The 17,974-nt window shown below is 40.7% G+C and overlaps 1 protein-coding gene across 4 annotated transcripts; it reads right to left on the reverse strand.

Moving 5' to 3' along the window:
* Positions 1-370: 370 nt before the first annotated feature.
* Positions 371-17,761, reverse strand: rassf6 (Ras association domain family member 6). 4 transcript variants are annotated; one of them, XM_079524616.1, is made up of 11 exons: positions 11,709-11,944; positions 10,475-10,546; positions 9,402-9,480; positions 8,146-8,288; positions 7,227-7,321; positions 6,016-6,215; positions 5,684-5,789; positions 5,162-5,209; positions 3,910-4,028; positions 2,606-2,703; positions 371-1,387 (listed from the first exon to the last, which is right to left on the reverse strand). In XM_079524616.1, the coding sequence occupies exons 2-11, from the start codon at positions 10,528-10,530 to the stop codon at positions 1,312-1,314; spliced, it is 1,020 nt and encodes a 339-aa protein (XP_079380742.1). In that variant the 5' UTR covers positions 10,531-10,546; positions 11,709-11,944; the 3' UTR covers positions 371-1,311. The 4 variants fall into 4 exon arrangements, with proteins under 4 accessions (XP_079380742.1, XP_079380743.1, XP_079380741.1 ...); XM_079524615.1 differs by lacking the exon at positions 11,709-11,944 and adding an exon at positions 17,697-17,761 and having other exon boundaries at positions 372-1,387; positions 5,162-5,213; positions 5,688-5,789; XM_079524614.1 differs by having other exon boundaries at positions 372-1,387; positions 5,162-5,213; positions 5,688-5,789; positions 11,709-11,943.
* Between the last annotated feature and the right edge of the window lie 213 nt (positions 17,762-17,974).

Raw genomic sequence — 17,974 nt, forward strand, 5'->3', positions numbered from 1 at the left:
CAGTTCTTGTGGAAAAAAAGAAAGGAAACAATTTCCAGTATAAAAATAACAATAACGACAACAACAATAAAGAAAGTACAATTTATCTGCACTCATCATACATCATCTCATTCCGGCCACACATCACAATTTGCGTCCTCACCTTCGTCTTCAATGTTTGTGTTTACACAAACTCTCAAAACTGGCCATTCATTGCCAATGGCATTCAATGTTTGTGTTAGGACAAACACTCAAAACTGACCATTTTATTGTCAATGGCATTCAATGTTTGTGTTAGGACAAACACTCAAAACTGACCATTCATTGCCAATGGCATTCAATGTTTGTGTTAGGACAAACACTCAAAACTGACCATTTTATTGTCAATGGCATTCAATGTTTGTGTTAGGACAAACACTCAAAACTGACCATTTTATTTTCAATGGCATTCAATGTTTGTGTTAGGACAAACACTCAAAACTGACCATTTTATTGTCAATGGCATTCAATGTTTGTGTTAGGACAATGCGTGTGTTTACACAAACCCTCAAAGCTGGACATAGGAGGGGCTGGCGCCCGGGCGCCCCTCACAAATACCCAAAGTTTATCATTCGCACATTTTCAGTAATATATCAATCAGTCTGATGACACAAAAAGTGTCAACCAAGGACATACATTACTTAGTACGGCTAATTTGTTAACATTTTATTTGGGAATTTTGGAAAGAGTAGGGATAACATTTTCATCACAGGAACAATTCATGTTGGAACCAAATGTAGTTGTTTCCTCTCATGTCCAAGTTACCTGCTGTATAGTATAGTAGACTATAAGAGAGTGTTAGCTCTAGAAAGGCCCACTAATAGTCTATACTTTTACCTGATGCAAATAGTTACTTAATTTCACAATCTCATTAACAACACCCTCCCGCTGGCTGAAATAACATACCGTAAAGCAAAGAGAGTGAAATGGTTACCTTTGGATTCATGGTGGTCGTTCTCTTACGAGAGACTGTGCGCGATGGTCCCAGGCTTGTTTAGGCACTTTTCTGCATGTTCAGTTCAGTGTGCATCACTTTGTGGTAGATGTCTTTCACAGGCCTCTAATGTTACTGGGTTTGAATTGCACTGTTTGGCTAAAAGCCATGGTTGAACAGGAGTAGTCTGCTTTGTATCTCTGGCATTAAAGGATACTGCTAATTCATATCCTCTCTTTTGCACCGTTGAGTTACAGATAAGTGTCCTCTCTAGTAGTGCTGTAGTAGGCTATATCGTTTCTTTTCCCTCTTGTCTTGTCTCTGTCCCTGCATGGCTCGGCTGTCAGCTTTGCCAAACATCAAACACTGGTCTCAATATGAGGGGACATCTTACAGTTGAGCATCTGGGAGAGGAGTCTGTGTTGGTGATGATACCTGATGCACACAAATCCAAATCCATACACACACAGGAAGTGTGAGGGGAGGAAAAGACAAGAAAGTAATTTAAGGACACTGTTGCCATCATGTGGTAAAGCATTGCCACTACATTCAGTTTGAGGTTCAAGAACCTTGAAATTCGGCACAAAATGTTGTGGGGCTAGTCAACTTAAGATGGCTCAGGGGCCACTCAGCAAAATGCCAAAAGTCCAACGGCCGCAAGCTAAAAATGTCACTATTATTTTGAAACGTTTATACATATATTTAACGGACTACACAACTAGTCTAAAAAAGAGTAAAAAGCCATATTTTCATCTATAAGGCCAAACCTCAATGAACAAAATCATTGTGATTAATGATGAACTTACAAAATGAGTCTTCATTCACAAAATGTGAAGAGAACATAATAATGAACAGATTATCACAGGTGAATAAATAAGTAGGCCTAAGTGGTTAATACTCAAGGGGCCATATCACTGTCTCTTGGAGCAAACAATACTATACCTACAAACTTGTTCAAAACAATGAAAATAACTAATTATATTCTTATTGGTATGACCATGACGGGCCGCAGAATCGCAGATGCATTAAGCGGGGCTGCGGGTTGAGTAGCACTGGCCTAGGGTATTGGGTACATTTAAACATACTTTCTAACACTATTACTATCATCAAGTAGACTCATCAAAAAAGTAGGCTAATTTCAAGCAGGTGCTGCACTGGATTGAAATATGTAGATGTGGATGGATTATAGCTTTAAATGTAACATGCATGTGTTGGAAGGACAAGGTCTTAAATATGTTTCATTGGTCCTATACAAGATGATTCAGGTATGTGAAGTCTAACCGACTGTGAAACATTGAATCATTACACATTCATCACAACCATTATTTTTGGCAATATGGCAGCAACTTTATAGTCTGGAATCCAGACTGATTCGCTACGTTTGTCTTTTTCTCACAGTGAGAAAAACACAGAACGCTGAACATAGTAGAAATCAGTCTGGATTCCAGGCTAACAACTTTCAACTTTGGGAAGAGCTAGGCTAAAAGAATGCAATTATAACCATAAACCAAAACTATTATAAACATAATAACGATAATGATAATGATGATAATGATAGTAGTAATAATTATTATAATTCTTATTCTTATTTGTGTTTATTTAGTGTGGGTAATTATTTATTTTCTCAGGTAGCATTTATATTTTCTTACTAACTTGCTAATAACTCTCTGTATCTCTCGGTTCTCCTCTTCTCTGAGTTTCAGCAGGACTTGCTCCAGAATGGGAAGCTCCAAGTTGAGGTACTGGGCCACCTGACCAGCAACAGTAGAGCACAAACACAATACTATTACTATCATGCATAATAGACATAGTTTCTTTCACAGAAGGACAACATACTGCAGCAGGGACGTGCAGAGAGTGTTAGAGAGGCAGGGGCTGAAATACCGTTAACAGTTTAGAGGCCCCAGACGGAGATCACTGTCAAGTTCAAGTTCATGGTCAAGTGCCCCAGACGGAGATTGATGATATCAAAACCGATCGCATCGCTCCACAGCCTAGGAGCGCTTGTTGCCCAATCCTCGGTGTTGCACAACAGTGACACGTCATCGAAAATGTTCCCTGCCTGTTTAGCAGACGAAAACGAAAATCTTAAAACGTTCATAACTCGCGATCTAAATCATCCCGTCTAATTATGATCCTGTGTTAGACGGCGCTCCACGGTCCAGTCGCTAGTCGCGATAGATTTATTCATACCTCCCGTTGCTGTCGATCGACTCTAGAGTGGTGTGGCTATTGTTAGCTGCTACACAGACATTCACAACAACTTCGGGTGCGCCGGTAAAAGTGGTCCGGGCACTATAAATGATGGGCACATTTTATTATCAAGGTGTTAAGAGGGCACTTTTGGACAAAAATAGCGAAAATAGCAGATCTTCAAACTTGAGAGCTTGTAGATGAGCTATTTTCGGGGCGCAACCCAGCACTCTTTAGCTAGTGGAGATGCGGTGTGTACGACATGGATTTCTAAACAAATTTGTTCAGCGCAAAATACATGTGTTCAGGAGGGGAAAAAAAGCACTTCTCCTGAATGCTGCCTTCCGGCATGGCATGGAAAGGAGAGGCATTTGCATTTCTTTCACCATAGTAAATGCTGCATTCGTGGTCTGGAGAGGGCAGTTGTTTTACAGACGGGTAAAAGGGCAGGGGCTGAAGCCCCCTTTGATGTCTATGTGTGCACGTCCCTGTACATAATAGTTTCTTTCACAGAAGGACAAACTGCAGAATAAGAGAGGATTAACAGCTGTAATAAAACATAAGAGATATAACTGGGACATTTTGAACATAGTAGACTGGAATAAAATACCAGAATATATCGGAACAAAATATAGAAAAGAGTAGTGACGGTACCATAAAACGGTTCCATGTTCATGCTGGGGGATGCTTATTGCATCCCACAGCTTTAAGCTCAGCCCTTAAGCTTTTAAGCTTAAAGCTCTTGCGAAGTGTAGAGCACTCACATCATTGCTGACTTCCTGTTCATCCCTATCCATCAGAAAGATCTTCATGATGTCATCAGATGGACCGTGGAGAATCCGTTCCCACAGAGGGTGGTCACTGGTACCCAATTTCCTCCTTTCTGAGAGAGAGAGAGAGAGAGAGAGAGAGATGGAGAGGGCAAACAGACACTATCATCACATTTTCCGTCATTATGGCACATATAGAGAGAGAGATATACCGACGTAATCTGTGGCAAAACCTGCTTTCTACCATGGTGACATCGTGAGGCAAGAAGTGGCTTGGGGATGAAACTGACTTTGACTGAGCAAATTATTGCGATGCGTTGTGATCTTGTATGTAGATCGTCTATTTTCAGTAGCTGGTGTATATAGGTTTACAGTGGTGGAACGGATATCGATGTGTGATCATGCAGCTTGTTTCCATAAAACTGTCCGCTTGTTTCTCTTGCAAAACCTGGCAACACTGGTGGCAGAGCAGACTATTCAGCTTGTTTTAGGGAGGAGGATATCCCTGCCACGCAGAGTCCTCTCAGGTTAACTAAACTACAACTTCATAAGTCTTTTTTTGTCTTCATGGCACTGGCCACCTCTGGTAAAATCGCCAAAGTCCTAATAAGCCTATCTCACAGAATTTCCCCGCCCCCCTTAATACGCCCCCTTTCGGGGTTAGTGGTGATAGCGTGACGTCACTCCATAGACGCTTCATGTTAACAGAGGTAATTTAAGAAGTCTACAACTTTTGTTTTCTCAAGGTAAGGTTTGTTCTATCTGTTCGAGCTGATTTACCATATTGTTTGCTTCATAATAATATTGGTCTGTCACATTTTTACATTAGAAAATGTACTTAGATTCTCCAGAGAAAAAAACGTGTAAATGCTCATGTTAAAGTCACCACTATTTACCGGAAGTGGGCGTGAAAAACGGGCTGTGAGATAGGCCTATTGAAAAGGATCATGCAGATCCCACTCCTTTTAGTGAAATGGCCTATCTCAAGAGTGAGACTTAGGCCAAAATAGACACATTGTTTGGCCTAAGTTGCGTGGTTTTGTGACCCCTCAGAAATGCCACTAAATTCACCTAAATCAGGTCCCATTGAATTCTATATAATCAATCATTTTATGTTACATAACTGACAGACAGTTTCTTATTTTTCCTGACTTTAGGCCATTACTTTAAGAAGGTGACGATACAACAGTTTATATAGACATTTTTGGTGTTAAATCAGCAGATAACGTGACTAATAACAACATACCTCCAGTCTGGTGAACACAATACAGGGCAAACTCTTGAGGATCATTCTCTATCTGCCAAAGAGTGAGAAGTAAGACAATAACCAAATTAATACTTTAATCTTATTAGTTAGTTAAGGCATAATTATTATGACAACTGAAATTATCCTTGTCAGATTCTGGTATTTTGTTCAGCTTTGTTTCTGATGGACAGTCAACCCCTCATAAATCTCATTGTTGTGAGGCATAAATCTTTCTAAAGAATATATAGATTATGTATTTGCTTCCCCTGGATCAGGATGTCTAATGTGGCTTTACTTTTGCATCTGACAGTAAAGGTGAAAAACCAGTTTGCGTGTGTTGGTGATGAGATATTAGTTTTACAGATATTTTCATTAAACACTGTCAACTTTATATATGATTTGGTCCAATGATAATCTATTAAATCTCTATGTATTATTTAGAGAGTTTAACTCAATGGACTTTTCAGGAGCAGATGGTAATTTGAATTTCTTTGGCTGGTGCTGCTGAGTGATTGGTCAAACTCGCCTTGAACTTGCTGAGTAGCTGTTCTATCACTTGGTGAGTCATCATCTTACTGGTGATACGAACTTTCGTGGGCGTGCCATAGGATGGAGTGAAGATAGAAGTCTGGAATATAGTGATGACAGACAGACAGACAGACAGACAGACAGACAGACAGACAGACAGACAGACAGACAGACAGACAGACAGACAGACAGACAGACAGACAGACAGACATAATTTAATACATTTTAATTATTAACCAAGATAGAAAGAGGGACAGCACAGAGATAGCAACGAGAAGAACAGACCAAGAAACTTGCGTAGTAAAAAAGGAAGAGAAAAGACTCACTTTATAGTTATAGAAATGTCCGTTGATAGAGAAGCGGTGTTGTCTTTCCCTCTCTCTCTGCGCCGCCGACTTGCCCCGCCCCTTCCTCCTCTTAACCAACGAGGCGTCACTCATACAGCGGAACAAGTTGGACTCCGCCTCCAGCTCCGAGGCCTTCGGCCTATCAAGGCGCAGCGTGGTTGACTCATAAATGACGGGGACTACAGTTGCATGGAGATAAATACATGACATTGTTAACATTTTGGCCCCCGGCCCAGTAAGGTATCAGGTATCACGGTTGCCCCTAAACCATCCTGCCGACCGCTCGGTGCCGCGGTTCTTGTATTCTTTATTTTGTTTTACTGAGAATAAGGTTATAAATAAGTTTAGGGTTAGGCATACTGTAGTTTTACTGAGGTTAAGTTTCTGGTTTAAGGACTTCAGTGTTCTGTACCATACAATTGTATGTATAAGTACAGAACAAAGAATGTTTGCTTTCGCCATCGTTTCTAAATCTTATATTTACATTTAGTCTGGCTTAATCTATAGTCACCTCATGAGGTTACTGGAGGTCAACTCCTTAATGTGAGATTACCTTTGAGGGGGGTTTAGGCACAGTGTCACTGAGGTTAAGGTTAGGAATAAGGTTAGGTTTAACCGGTTAAGCATAATTTACTTAGGTTACTTTAGGAATACCAGGCCGCGCAGTTCCGCCGGCTGTACGCCCGGGGCGAGTTGGTAAAGGGGAGACTCGTCCCCAGTAACACGGCAGCCGACAGGGCTGCCGTGTTACTGGGGGTAAGTGGTCGGAATGGGTGGGCCACAATTTAAGATTTACAAGTTGGCCCTGACCCAGAAAAGGTTGACAACCTCTGCTGTCTCACAGGGTGAAAGTAGGCAAAAACGGGCATTAATGCCAAATGGTTTTTTCCCGGTTAATTCCCTGATTACGGGATGTTAACGGACATCTGTGGACATTTACCGAGAATTTTTTTTACTGAAGATTTGTGGACATTTGTGGACATCTACATGGAATCTACTCTCCATGCTCAACAAAGACACAGCATGGGGTCTGATCCTTGCACATTGACCCTTTGTTTAAAGAAGGGCAGGGGGAGCCAATCAGGTTATCAATGTGAGCAATTGCCTCAGGAAAGATTTCTGACTACTACAAGTATTTGGAAACAAAAATGATAAGTCAACTGCCAATACAGTAACTACTGAACAAAGACCTGATGAGTGATTGTTCAGCACCGTCTCCTGGGCTGTTTCTGCCATCTCATCTATTTGATGCAGGTCAATGTACTCTCCCCAACGTGTCATACCCCTAGAGAGAGAGAGGGGGGGGATAAAAAGAAAGGATATACAGAATATAATTCATTATTAGGTAATTGGGCTAACAGTATGGAAAGTCTTCACTCTGACCTATCTTGCATTGTGTGATTTTAATTCACATTGGCACAATTCTCAAAATATCCGCCAGGTGCAGTGCCATACTATATGGTCAATGGGTTTCAAACTTGTTGTGCCCAAGTCACACCACAGGGAAATAAACATAAACATAAACATAAATATAATAAGCGCTCCTGCTTTTCAGTATTGGCGACTCGTGTGGCCCCACTTGCGTGGGGCTGCCACACGCTTGGCATTTCCAGGCATTTTTTAAGCCAGTTATAGGTTTAAGAGTCCACTGTGCCTTCCTTTCAGCTCGCTGCAGTGCAAATCCTACCATACTAGCCTACTTGAGAACATGTGAAAATCTGCTACACAATAATTCAGGTCAAACATCTCTGTGAAGCATGCCCTTTAATCTTGTTTGTCCGTTGAGTTGGAACCGGGTGATGAGTCAACCAAAGGTCACAACGATCCGCAGTGGTGTTTTTTTAATACCAGACCATGATGAAGGCCGTAGGTAAACCATGTAAACACATACTGTAGGTACACCAATGTGTCAGTTTTGAAATAAGTAAGTTCTCTTCAGTATTTCAAGTGTGGCTGAAATGATTTCCCTCAGGGTTTACCACATTATGCCAAAAATATCTTTGACTCTCATAAGCCCTGTATCTTAAGTGTTGATGTGTGAGGGAATGTAAACCACAATGAGTATGTGTGCACAAGCACAACAGAAGACAGAATGCGCTGGACACCCACCTCTTGTTTTCGAGAGGGCTGACTGGACTGATGGGGTCAGGTGAGGGAAGCACATGTTTGTCGTCCTGGATTTTGAGCCTGATGGGCCTCTGCACGCCCCAGGAGATGTTCAGGAAGCCTTCCACCACCACCTCTCCTTCACTCTGTTGGGGTGCAGGCACACTTTTGCGTCAAACAACGACTTGTGGCGTCGGCAAAAAAACTGAAACGCTTTGCCGACGCTACAAGTTGAAGCCGTGCGCGAAAACCAGGAAGAGACACCGGTTGGTCTAGGCGTTTCCGCCTCTTGACACATATATGTGCCCGCACCCTTGGTGTGAGACATGGACAGATCGGCACAGACAGACATTGTAAACATTGCATACCTTTATCTCTCTAGTGAAATGTCTGGAGGTCAGCAGCATTGTTATATAGTATATTATGTTATGGCTTACGCAACACCACCGCATGACTGATAGATTGCAGCTATAGCAACCTTCAACATAATGTGTTGCATGGAACAATTGGGTGTTTGTCTTCACAGAAAATAAACATTATTCCAACAGTAGGGTTATTACTGTACAAACTTCATTATCTGATTGTTGTCAACAAATTGGGCAGTGGACTTATTTGTCTTCAAATTGGATTTTTTTTTTTTTAAATCTAATGCTTCTGCATTATGCAGATACATGGCACAGTTTTTATGTGGTATTTGTATTTCGAGTGAAGAAAATGCTATGATTGACTTGACATATGATATCAATATTGACAGTGACATCATGCTACTGGCTAGAGTTCTGCTTGAGAGGGAAATGTATTAAGGAACTAGGTGATAATTGTGTAGGTGATATTCTGCACCTACTTAACAATATACACTCAACCCAAAGCGAAAACAAATACATTTCTCACACCAAAATCCAATTATGAATACGAACGAATAAAAGAAAACAAAATAAAACAAAAACTTTTGCCACTGTTGGGAGATTATGGTTGGTAGCATCACTGCATGTCATCACTGTCACTGACAAGATTGACACCTTGTCTGATAAATATTATTTTCAATTTGCTGTTGCATCTACTACATTTATTCAGTTCCTAATATTTTATCCTGGACAAAATAAAAAAAGAAAAGGATAACTTTGTGGAAGACACGGCAGTGTAAACAAATTACAAGTGTTCATGATGCTAACAATAGGATTTATTAGCCAGCATGTACAGTATGGCAATGCATAATTAATTAAGTAAATAAATGTCATGACGGGTTTCTTTGAATCTACCTGATAATAGCTGAGGTGTAGCTGCGTGTGGTCCTTCAGAAAACAGTTGTAGGTGTTCAGCAGGGACAGGAACTCTCCTCTGAAATACACCAACCATCCGTTAGCATGACATAATGCTACACAACTCTGCCTCATGCAACACAACACACCATCCATTACCATTACATAATGCAACACAACAGCGCTAGTACACCACACACCCAACCTACAGTATGAGCAGAGCACAGTAATGCAACAGACAAAACACTATGCATCATAATGTAATAACAACACGTGAAATATAAAGCGTATAAGACAACACATAAGTAATGTACTCTAACGCAATTTAACATTGCATTGCAAAAATGTATATGGTGGAAATGCAGATCTACAAGCACACAACGCTTGATTTTTGTGAGATTGTGGTATATTGTAGATCGGCTATTTTCCATGAAGAGATTTGTCATAGAGGGCAAAAAGGAACAGACCTATACCAAAACCTCAGGGATGACCAGTCAACAATAGGGTTTAAGTTAAGCTGTGTTATTCAAACCAACCTATGCTATTACTGGTACGGTTTTCATTCCAACCCAACTCTACAGTACACCTAGGATTTTACTCATGCTAAATGATTACTGACTGAATGTACTTTGAAGGACACTTTTGAAGAACCCCCCCCCCCCCCAAAAAAAAAAACAACAGCCCACATAAATCAGATGCTGACCAATGATATCTTGTATCAAGCAGAAATAGCGCATATAGTTTCACAGATAGAAAACCCATCAATTTTTTCCACAGAGATTCCCAAAAATATTCATATAAATAATTTTACAGAATCTGTAAAGTGTTTCATGGTCATGATTCATCAGGAGCCTGGATGGCTTGGATAAAAGTCTAGTCTTATAGCAAACGAGTTGCAACTATACTCTACAAATCTCTTCGCCAAGTTCACAGCGTGTCGTGTTGTGACACGCGTGAGTCTCTAGATTGGCTATATTTGTCAAATGTTCGCCACGGAATAGACATGCTAGGGTTCAAGTTGTTAAGGTGAATGATATACAGAAGGTTGGAAGTGATTGTGTGGAGTGACCCACCTGGACAGAGTTCTCCCATCTCCTGCACGAACCACTGGAAGAACTACTGGATTCATCTCACAGCATTTATCTCTGCAGAGAAAGACAGGACAGCTAGGAGTATACATTTACAATGTGTGTTTAAAATATGTGGTGGAGAGTTGATATAACATAAATATGTTGATCTAAAAATACAATTGAGATTGTTGTAATCCTGCATGGAAATGATTTCTATACCAAACTCAGTGAGCTAAAGACCATCATCGACACTTAGTTAGTTTAGCCTACATATTGTAAAAGATACCAACATTATGAAATGATGAATGATAAATTATACTCAATCATATGCATGGCAGTATCCCATATGTTCATCCATAAGCCGATGGATTCTGTCGTTACTACACAACGAAATCAACAGACTTACATCCCCCTAATCCTTTTGAACTCTGACATTAACACTGGGGATTTCACTGTGTGTAAATAATCTCTGACATAATATGGATAAAGTCACATAATGTGTGACATCTTAGCTTCCCAGTCTAAAGCGTTTAAACAAAACAATGTGTCATCGAGCAAATGCAACGCTATCGTTAACAAGTTGTTAAATGTGAGGATGTTAAGATGTAATGAATGGAACACAGTAAGCATACATGCACAGCATGTTGTGGAGGGGGATTTATTTTGTACAAAGGTTGTTGAGCAGAGCAGTACGCTTTAACCACATGAACCATGTATGTTCTTCAGCAAAGTCCTCTTTTGTCATGCCCATGTGGATATAGACACATGGAAATAAGATGTTAGAACAAGAACAAACTGTCCAGACACAGACAGTGTGTGCTGCAATGGCTCATTTATACTGTGTGATGCACACAGGTGTGTCATGAGCTCAATCAAATTAGTTTGACTCAGGCCAGGTGATGTCGGTGTGAGTTCTATAAAATCAACCATTTTATGACCTTTAATGACACTCAACATCCTCAGTGCTCATAAGTTGACATACAGTAGAAATGTGTACACTCGCTGAGTCACACTATTTTACAGTACAGCTGAATCAAACACATTACAGTTTGTTGCCTATAGTTGTTGCCATTTGATTCTGTGTGTGCACACATATGAAAGTACACATACTGTATTTCTATGTGTGACTGCTATAAGAGTTTATGTGTCACCATACATGCCATGTGCATTTGTGTATCCATGTGTACAGTATGTGTTTGTCAACAAAAAGATCAGCCATTGAAAAATAGAACCTTACCTCTTCTAACATGGCAAATTAGAGCTTTCTTCTTGCGGTCCTCTTTCTCTCCTCTCTTTACTTCTTCAGTTCTTTAAATAGCCCCTCACTTGCTTCCCACACTCTCTTGTGGTTTCTAATCTTCCTTTCATTCTCTATTACATAATTTCTTCCTTTCCTGCTCTCTCTCCGTCTCTCCGTCTACTCTTTAACTTTCTTTTCAAGTTTGTTCACTTTCTTCTCTCTCTCTCTCTCTCTCTCTCTCTCTCTCTCTCTGGATGTGTCCCTCTCCCTCCAAGACATTTAATAGCAGTGCTCCACCCATAGTAACCAGTGATGACAGTGTAGGACTGAACCATTTGTTTATTTTTTATGGTCACAGAAACTACAGGCTATATGCCTGTAGCACAGTGAGTATTGGTACTAGTCTACTCTAGATCCACGTGGCTCTCCCTGTTTTCTACTTTTCACCCTCACTGCCTTCTCTTCCTCCTTCTGTTATTTGTGCACTTCTGAATGTAATCCATTCCACAACACCCTTGAAAAGCTTTTTTGTGTATATCTTGTTGTATCTCTCTTCAAATTTCTCTCTCTCTCTCTCTCTGTCCAAGCCTGTTCTTTGCTACCAAAAGAATCTCGGGTATTCCTCCGGCAACTGTCACTCCAACACGCCTCCACATCTAGCACCCAACTCAGTTGGGTGTGACTACATATACCTTCCACTATTCACCATTAAGGCACATGATCAAGGAAAAGTGATATCAAAGACACAGCTAAGGATGCATACAAAGAGTAGTTTATGAATGATTATGTGAGAGTGTAAGTGCAATTCCTACATTTTATCACAAGACCCATTTGACCAGTGTCGCTTGACAAAACAATCATCATGGATTCACTTTCATTTTTGAGTTTATTTTTAATGATCAATCAATCGATTGAAAACTAATTTGACATTATTTTGTTATATAATTTAAATTAAATCGTAGTGTTTTGCCAATTATTTGTGGGCCCATGATTTCCTCAGAACCACAAGTGGGCCTGGGCCGGCGCATTGAGAATCATTGATATAATTAAATCGACTCTGCTCCACTGATAACTCTGGTCCCAGGCTGCGACTCCTTTCATGTGATTGATAACCAGTGATTATGGCCACACACCTGCCATACAGGGCAGCAGTGGCTCAGGAAGTAGAGGTTTCCTACTCCTTATGACTGCGTTTCCAAGTTGAGCAAGACACCCGTACCCTAGCATGCCTTTTCTGGGGATGAAGAACAGGTGAAGAGCTCTGTTCAAGCTGCCCTTAACGCACACGACATGTCCGTTAGGTTCTCCAAAGAGCCAGCACAACGGGACTACAAACTGAGGAGACTGAGACACAGCTAAGTGGTAATGACCCAGTGGCAGAGACTACAGTATACACAATAGGACTTCAAAGGGAAACACAGCTGCACAGCAGCACAGCTGACATCGCTGCCTCCCTCCCTGATAAGCTGAACCATTTTCATGCCCACTTGGAGGTTATTATTACTGTAACACCACCAGTGGCGTACATTTGCTCAAGTACTGTACACCAGTAAGACACCCTGAGGACGAGAAGCGACCTCGCCCCCAAAAAGGGGGAGGTCGCGCGCACGTATCCGCCTGGGTGACGGCAGACTTCTGGGCGAGCACTGGCGCTTTGGGATCAACATATGGAATGAGTTCTGTAATGGAATGTAGAATGTCAGAACAGGTGGGGGCAGTGTCTTGAGTGTACAGGGTTTGATGAGGGCCCAGGTAGGGCCGGGCCTTAATTTTCGGGCCTGTTGAGAACTCCTCTAATAATTTTTGGGCGGGCCCATCTAGAGTTTGAATGGACAGGAATCAGTCAAAAGGAAGACACACACGGAATGTCAGAACAGGTCAGCTCCATTTATGGAGATCTAAGGGTTTGAGGTTTGGGGTCAGATGTAGAGTTGCTGGCCGGGTATGCAGATCTAGGTGATGATCCAGTCTTCTCCATGTATGGCTATTCAGGGTTTTATGAGGTCAGTGTCGTGATCTTTATATAAAGACGGCCATATATGTTGGCGTGACGTGTCACGAGGCGTGACCATATGGAGGCGTGACATGAGGCGTGACAGGACGTGTGACATGACTGACGGGAAATGCAGGTTTTCATAGTAAACTGCGAACTACAGTCACAATAAGATACAATTTTGAGGTATTTCCAATTTGCAATACTTTTACTTCTACTCCACTACATCACAGATCCAAATATTGTACTTTTACTACAATTATTTGAAAACCTTAGTTAGTTACTTTGTAGATTTTTATTATTATTATAAAACACTTCAAACGTATACATTTGCGGCCATTTGAAAATAGCTGACCTACAAGCTCACAATGCCTCGCGACGCATTGTGAGCTTGTAAATGTGCTATTTTTAAGCTCCCACCGCCGCAGACACAAATGGCCTGTTTGTATTATCAGTCTTCGTGCGTGGTTAAAAGAAAACAAAAATTATTAAAAGGTTAGCTCTAGTAGTCTGATAGTATAATCATTGCTTTAGTCTTTGTTCATTGAGATGCGTCTCAATGCGTCATCTCCCCAGCTCAATATTAAACAGAAATGAAATGTTGAGATGGGTCACCATTTTCATCCAATCAGGAGAGAGAACCCATTAATCAGCTTCAAATTCAAAGTGTTCCAATTCAATTCCAATTGTTTGTTTTTCATCACATCCAATTTCATGTCTTCCCAACCTTAAAATGCATTTTCTGTTTACTAAAGAGCTGGAGAGACAGGGAGACTCATTGAACAAACATCTGTCTACACAGCAATGATTAGTATCTGAATATTATAGAGCATCCAAAAGCCATCAATGCGGCCACCAAGCTACGCCTCTATATGTCTGATGTGGATGTGGATGAAGACAGCCAGCATCACCAACAACTTGGAATGTCTTCCACCGACGATGCCTCAGATCCATCTTGAGGATCTCATGGAGAGACCACATCACCAATGTTTCTGATTCTCCCTAATCAGAAACAGTGCTTGTATGTACTGTAGAGGGCATACTACCACCTGTATAATCACCCTATAGCACCTGTCTATCCTGTCTGGCTCACACGACTTGGCCATGTCTCTATTTCGTCATACCCATGATAAGTATTCACCTGGTCAATATACAGTATAATCAATCAATCAATCACATTTCCAAGTCAGTTTCCCTACTAAAAGGTCTGTGACCTTGTTCTGTCTCTCTGCTTGTAAACCAGACTAATTGTAAGCCATCTCTTACCATACTTCACACTATGGCACTGATTTGTCATGCAAGACCCAGCATGTGTCTTCAAGGTGCCCTAAAGCAAATTACATTTTGGTGTGTGGTTTTCTTTTCGTGAGCATGCGTGTGTGTCTAATATTTACAGTCTATGGTGTGTGTGTGTGTGTGTGTGTGTGTGTGTGTGTGTGTGTGTGTGTGTGTGTGTGTGTGTGTGTGTGTGTGTGTGTGTGTGTGTGTGTGTGTGTGTGAGAACATGCATCTTTCTGGGTCTAGCCTATGTGTATGAACATAAAACATTTTAAGCTAATAAGAATATTCAGAACTATACGTTTATGCAAACCCTTTTTGAGTATCATGATAAGCGCTATACACATTTATGTTCAATTTCATTTAAATTCATATTTTTATTTTTCATGAATGAGGTTGTTGATGAAGAAGTTACTGTGTACTGTAGGTTGGTTTGGTTGGCTGACATTACCTTTATATTAATATACAATAATGTTACATTAATGCTAACTTAGTTAACAGCAAGGCATCATTGCCACGCAACAAGATAGCACCATTCAGACTTTATAATCACCTTGAACATAAACATTGTATAAATTGAAAATTTGTATTATATATTCAGTGATACAACACTGACACACTGGAACAACCTATTAGAATCCAACACAGACCTGACTTCGTAGGCTATACAGTAACTGAGTGAAGGGTGGAGTACAGTATGTACACAGTGACTTACAGCCTGAACTTTATTTTATATAATCCATAGCCTGAGGGTGTGAGATTTGTTCAATGAACACGATATAATGCCCAGACAGTTTCTCTCTCTCTCTCTCTCTCTCTCTCTCTCTCTCTCTAACTAATTTCCCTACCTGTCCACCCCTGACCCTCCCTCCTTCCCTTCTCTCCGTCTCTTCCTCCTCTCCTTTGTTTAGCGGTCTCTCTTTCTTCCTCATGCTCTAACTCTGTTTTATTCTTTGTTGTTCTCTCTGCCTAGGCGGGATATCTCTTGCTCTCTCTGCAAGTCTGTTTGATTGCCTTCTCAGTTCTTCTAGATATTTTACATTACAATCAATGGATATTACTGCTGGCATCAAGCTTTTGCACGACTTCATTCATTTGATTATTGAACTTCTATTGATACAAATGTGGACATATATATATTTGTACATTCATGTGCTGTTTACAGCACGATATAAACATATAATTCTTATTTTCTTGTGCTTTACAAAAGGCGGTTTGTTTATTATGTGTTTACAGTTATTATATGTGTATATGCAATACGCAATATATTTTCAAATTTTCAATCGAGTGTACAGTATGTTGAAAGGTTCTGCATGGATTCTGTAATACACTTTCAACATTCAATACTACATTATGCAATATTCTGCTCATAATCTTTGCTTGATTCAGTAAGATCACCCTGCCTATCCGTGCACTTAGACAGAACAACAAGACAATAAACTTTTCTTTGCCCCGTTTGCAGTCTATGCTATATTAGATTTGTATTGCGTATTTCATGTGATATTTTGTGAATAGAGAAAGCAAGCAGTGATGTGTAATTCATTGTGTGAACACTAAGCCAGTGAGACTTGTTTGTTTCTTTGTTTGGTATCAGGTGCGGTCGCCCCTAAAACATCTCGCCCCACGATTTTTTCCGCCGACCTCACGTCGACCGCTCGGTGCCGCGGTTCTTGTATTCTTTATTTTGTTTTACTGAGAATAACGTTAGAAATAAGTTTAGGGTTAGGCATAGTTTTACTGGTGTTAAGTTTAGGTATAGGGTTGGGTTTAGGCATAGTTTTACTGAGGTTAAGGTTAGGAATATGGTTATGTTTAACCGTTTACTTTAGGAATACCAGGCCGCGCAGTTCCGTTGGTAAAGGGGCGAATCGTCTGGTATTCGTTTGTTTGTTTTGTTTGGTTTTAGGGGTCATGAATGTATCTATTAGTGGCAGTGATCCATAACTGTGTTACTACACTACTTGTTGAAAGCATGCACCCATTCCTTGGTTTGCTTTGGCTTTCATTTACTTGACAGAGGACCTGTTCGGCTTTTAACTGACTTGGTGAATAGTGACAAGGACAACAGCACACTGTACAATCCTGAATGTTTATATGACTGCAAATGGACACATAAAGGTCCATTTGGCAAAAAATGACACTCTTGTCTTGGAGTTACCAATGGATAAATGAACACTGAGGTGTATACTGTGTAGTCATGAAGGCTACACTACTTTCGTAATTTGCATACTGCTTTGACTTTCCATTGTCTATAAAGTCTTTTGTATTTCGCTTTTTTATGGGGTCGGACAGACAGAATGCTTCATCATGCACAAGGCCACGCAATCCATGTAACTAATAATGAATCCATGTACAGTTGCAGTACAGTATGTAGTTTTGAAGGTTGATCTCACATGAAACATACAGAAACAGCAGTGATTGATCTTTGACCTTCGGCACAGAAACCCACTTTAATCTGTATTAGGTCTACTTAGACTATAAACACTACATCGTCGTACAGTCACGAGTACTGAAGATATTGAACACTTTCTTTCTTTCAAAGAGGAGCAAAACAAAGAGAGAGAACAACCACCCTTTAACACATAGCCTACCGTTGGAATAGGCTACACATGAACTCACAACCTTGCTTTCTACTTCGGGTTACAGTAAATTCACAAATCTGTACCTTCGGTTTTACAACACAGCATTCTATGGCCATTAACAGGCACTCCTACCTCAGTCCTGCAGATTTATGTGTGGTTGTCACTTGTCATCGTTGCTGCTCCATATCCACTACTCGTTCTCTCTCTCTCTCTCTCTCTGTCTGTCTGTGTGTCTGTGTGTGTTTATACAGTAGGCTAGGTTCATAGTACGCGTGTTGGGAGGTGAGTGAGGCATGGCGTAGCAGAGTGCAGCGGCTGGTTAATGATTGCTGGACACGTTGAGACAGCATTGAGAGGGAGGGGCAGGCGTCATGACACCAGACATTACTCACCTGGATTTGGCTTGGCCG

This window comes from Electrona antarctica (genome assembly GCF_951216825.1).
Source record: "Electrona antarctica genome assembly, chromosome: 16".
NCBI classification, from domain to species: Eukaryota; Metazoa; Chordata; class Actinopteri; order Myctophiformes; family Myctophidae; genus Electrona; species Electrona antarctica.

Coding starts and splice junctions, on each gene's coding strand:
- rassf6 (XM_079524616.1), bottom strand. CDS start 10,530: ATGAATCCAGTAGTTCTTCCAGTGGTTCGTGCAGGAGATGGGAGAACT. Junction 5,210..5,683: donor ACTCAGCAAGTTCAAGGCGA/GTTTGACCAATC, acceptor TTTGGCAGATAG/AGAATGATCCTCAAGAGTTT. Junction 2,704..3,909: donor AACAGGAAGTCAGCAATGAT/GTGAGTGCTCTA, acceptor GTTGCTGGTCAG/GTGGCCCAGTACCTCAACTT.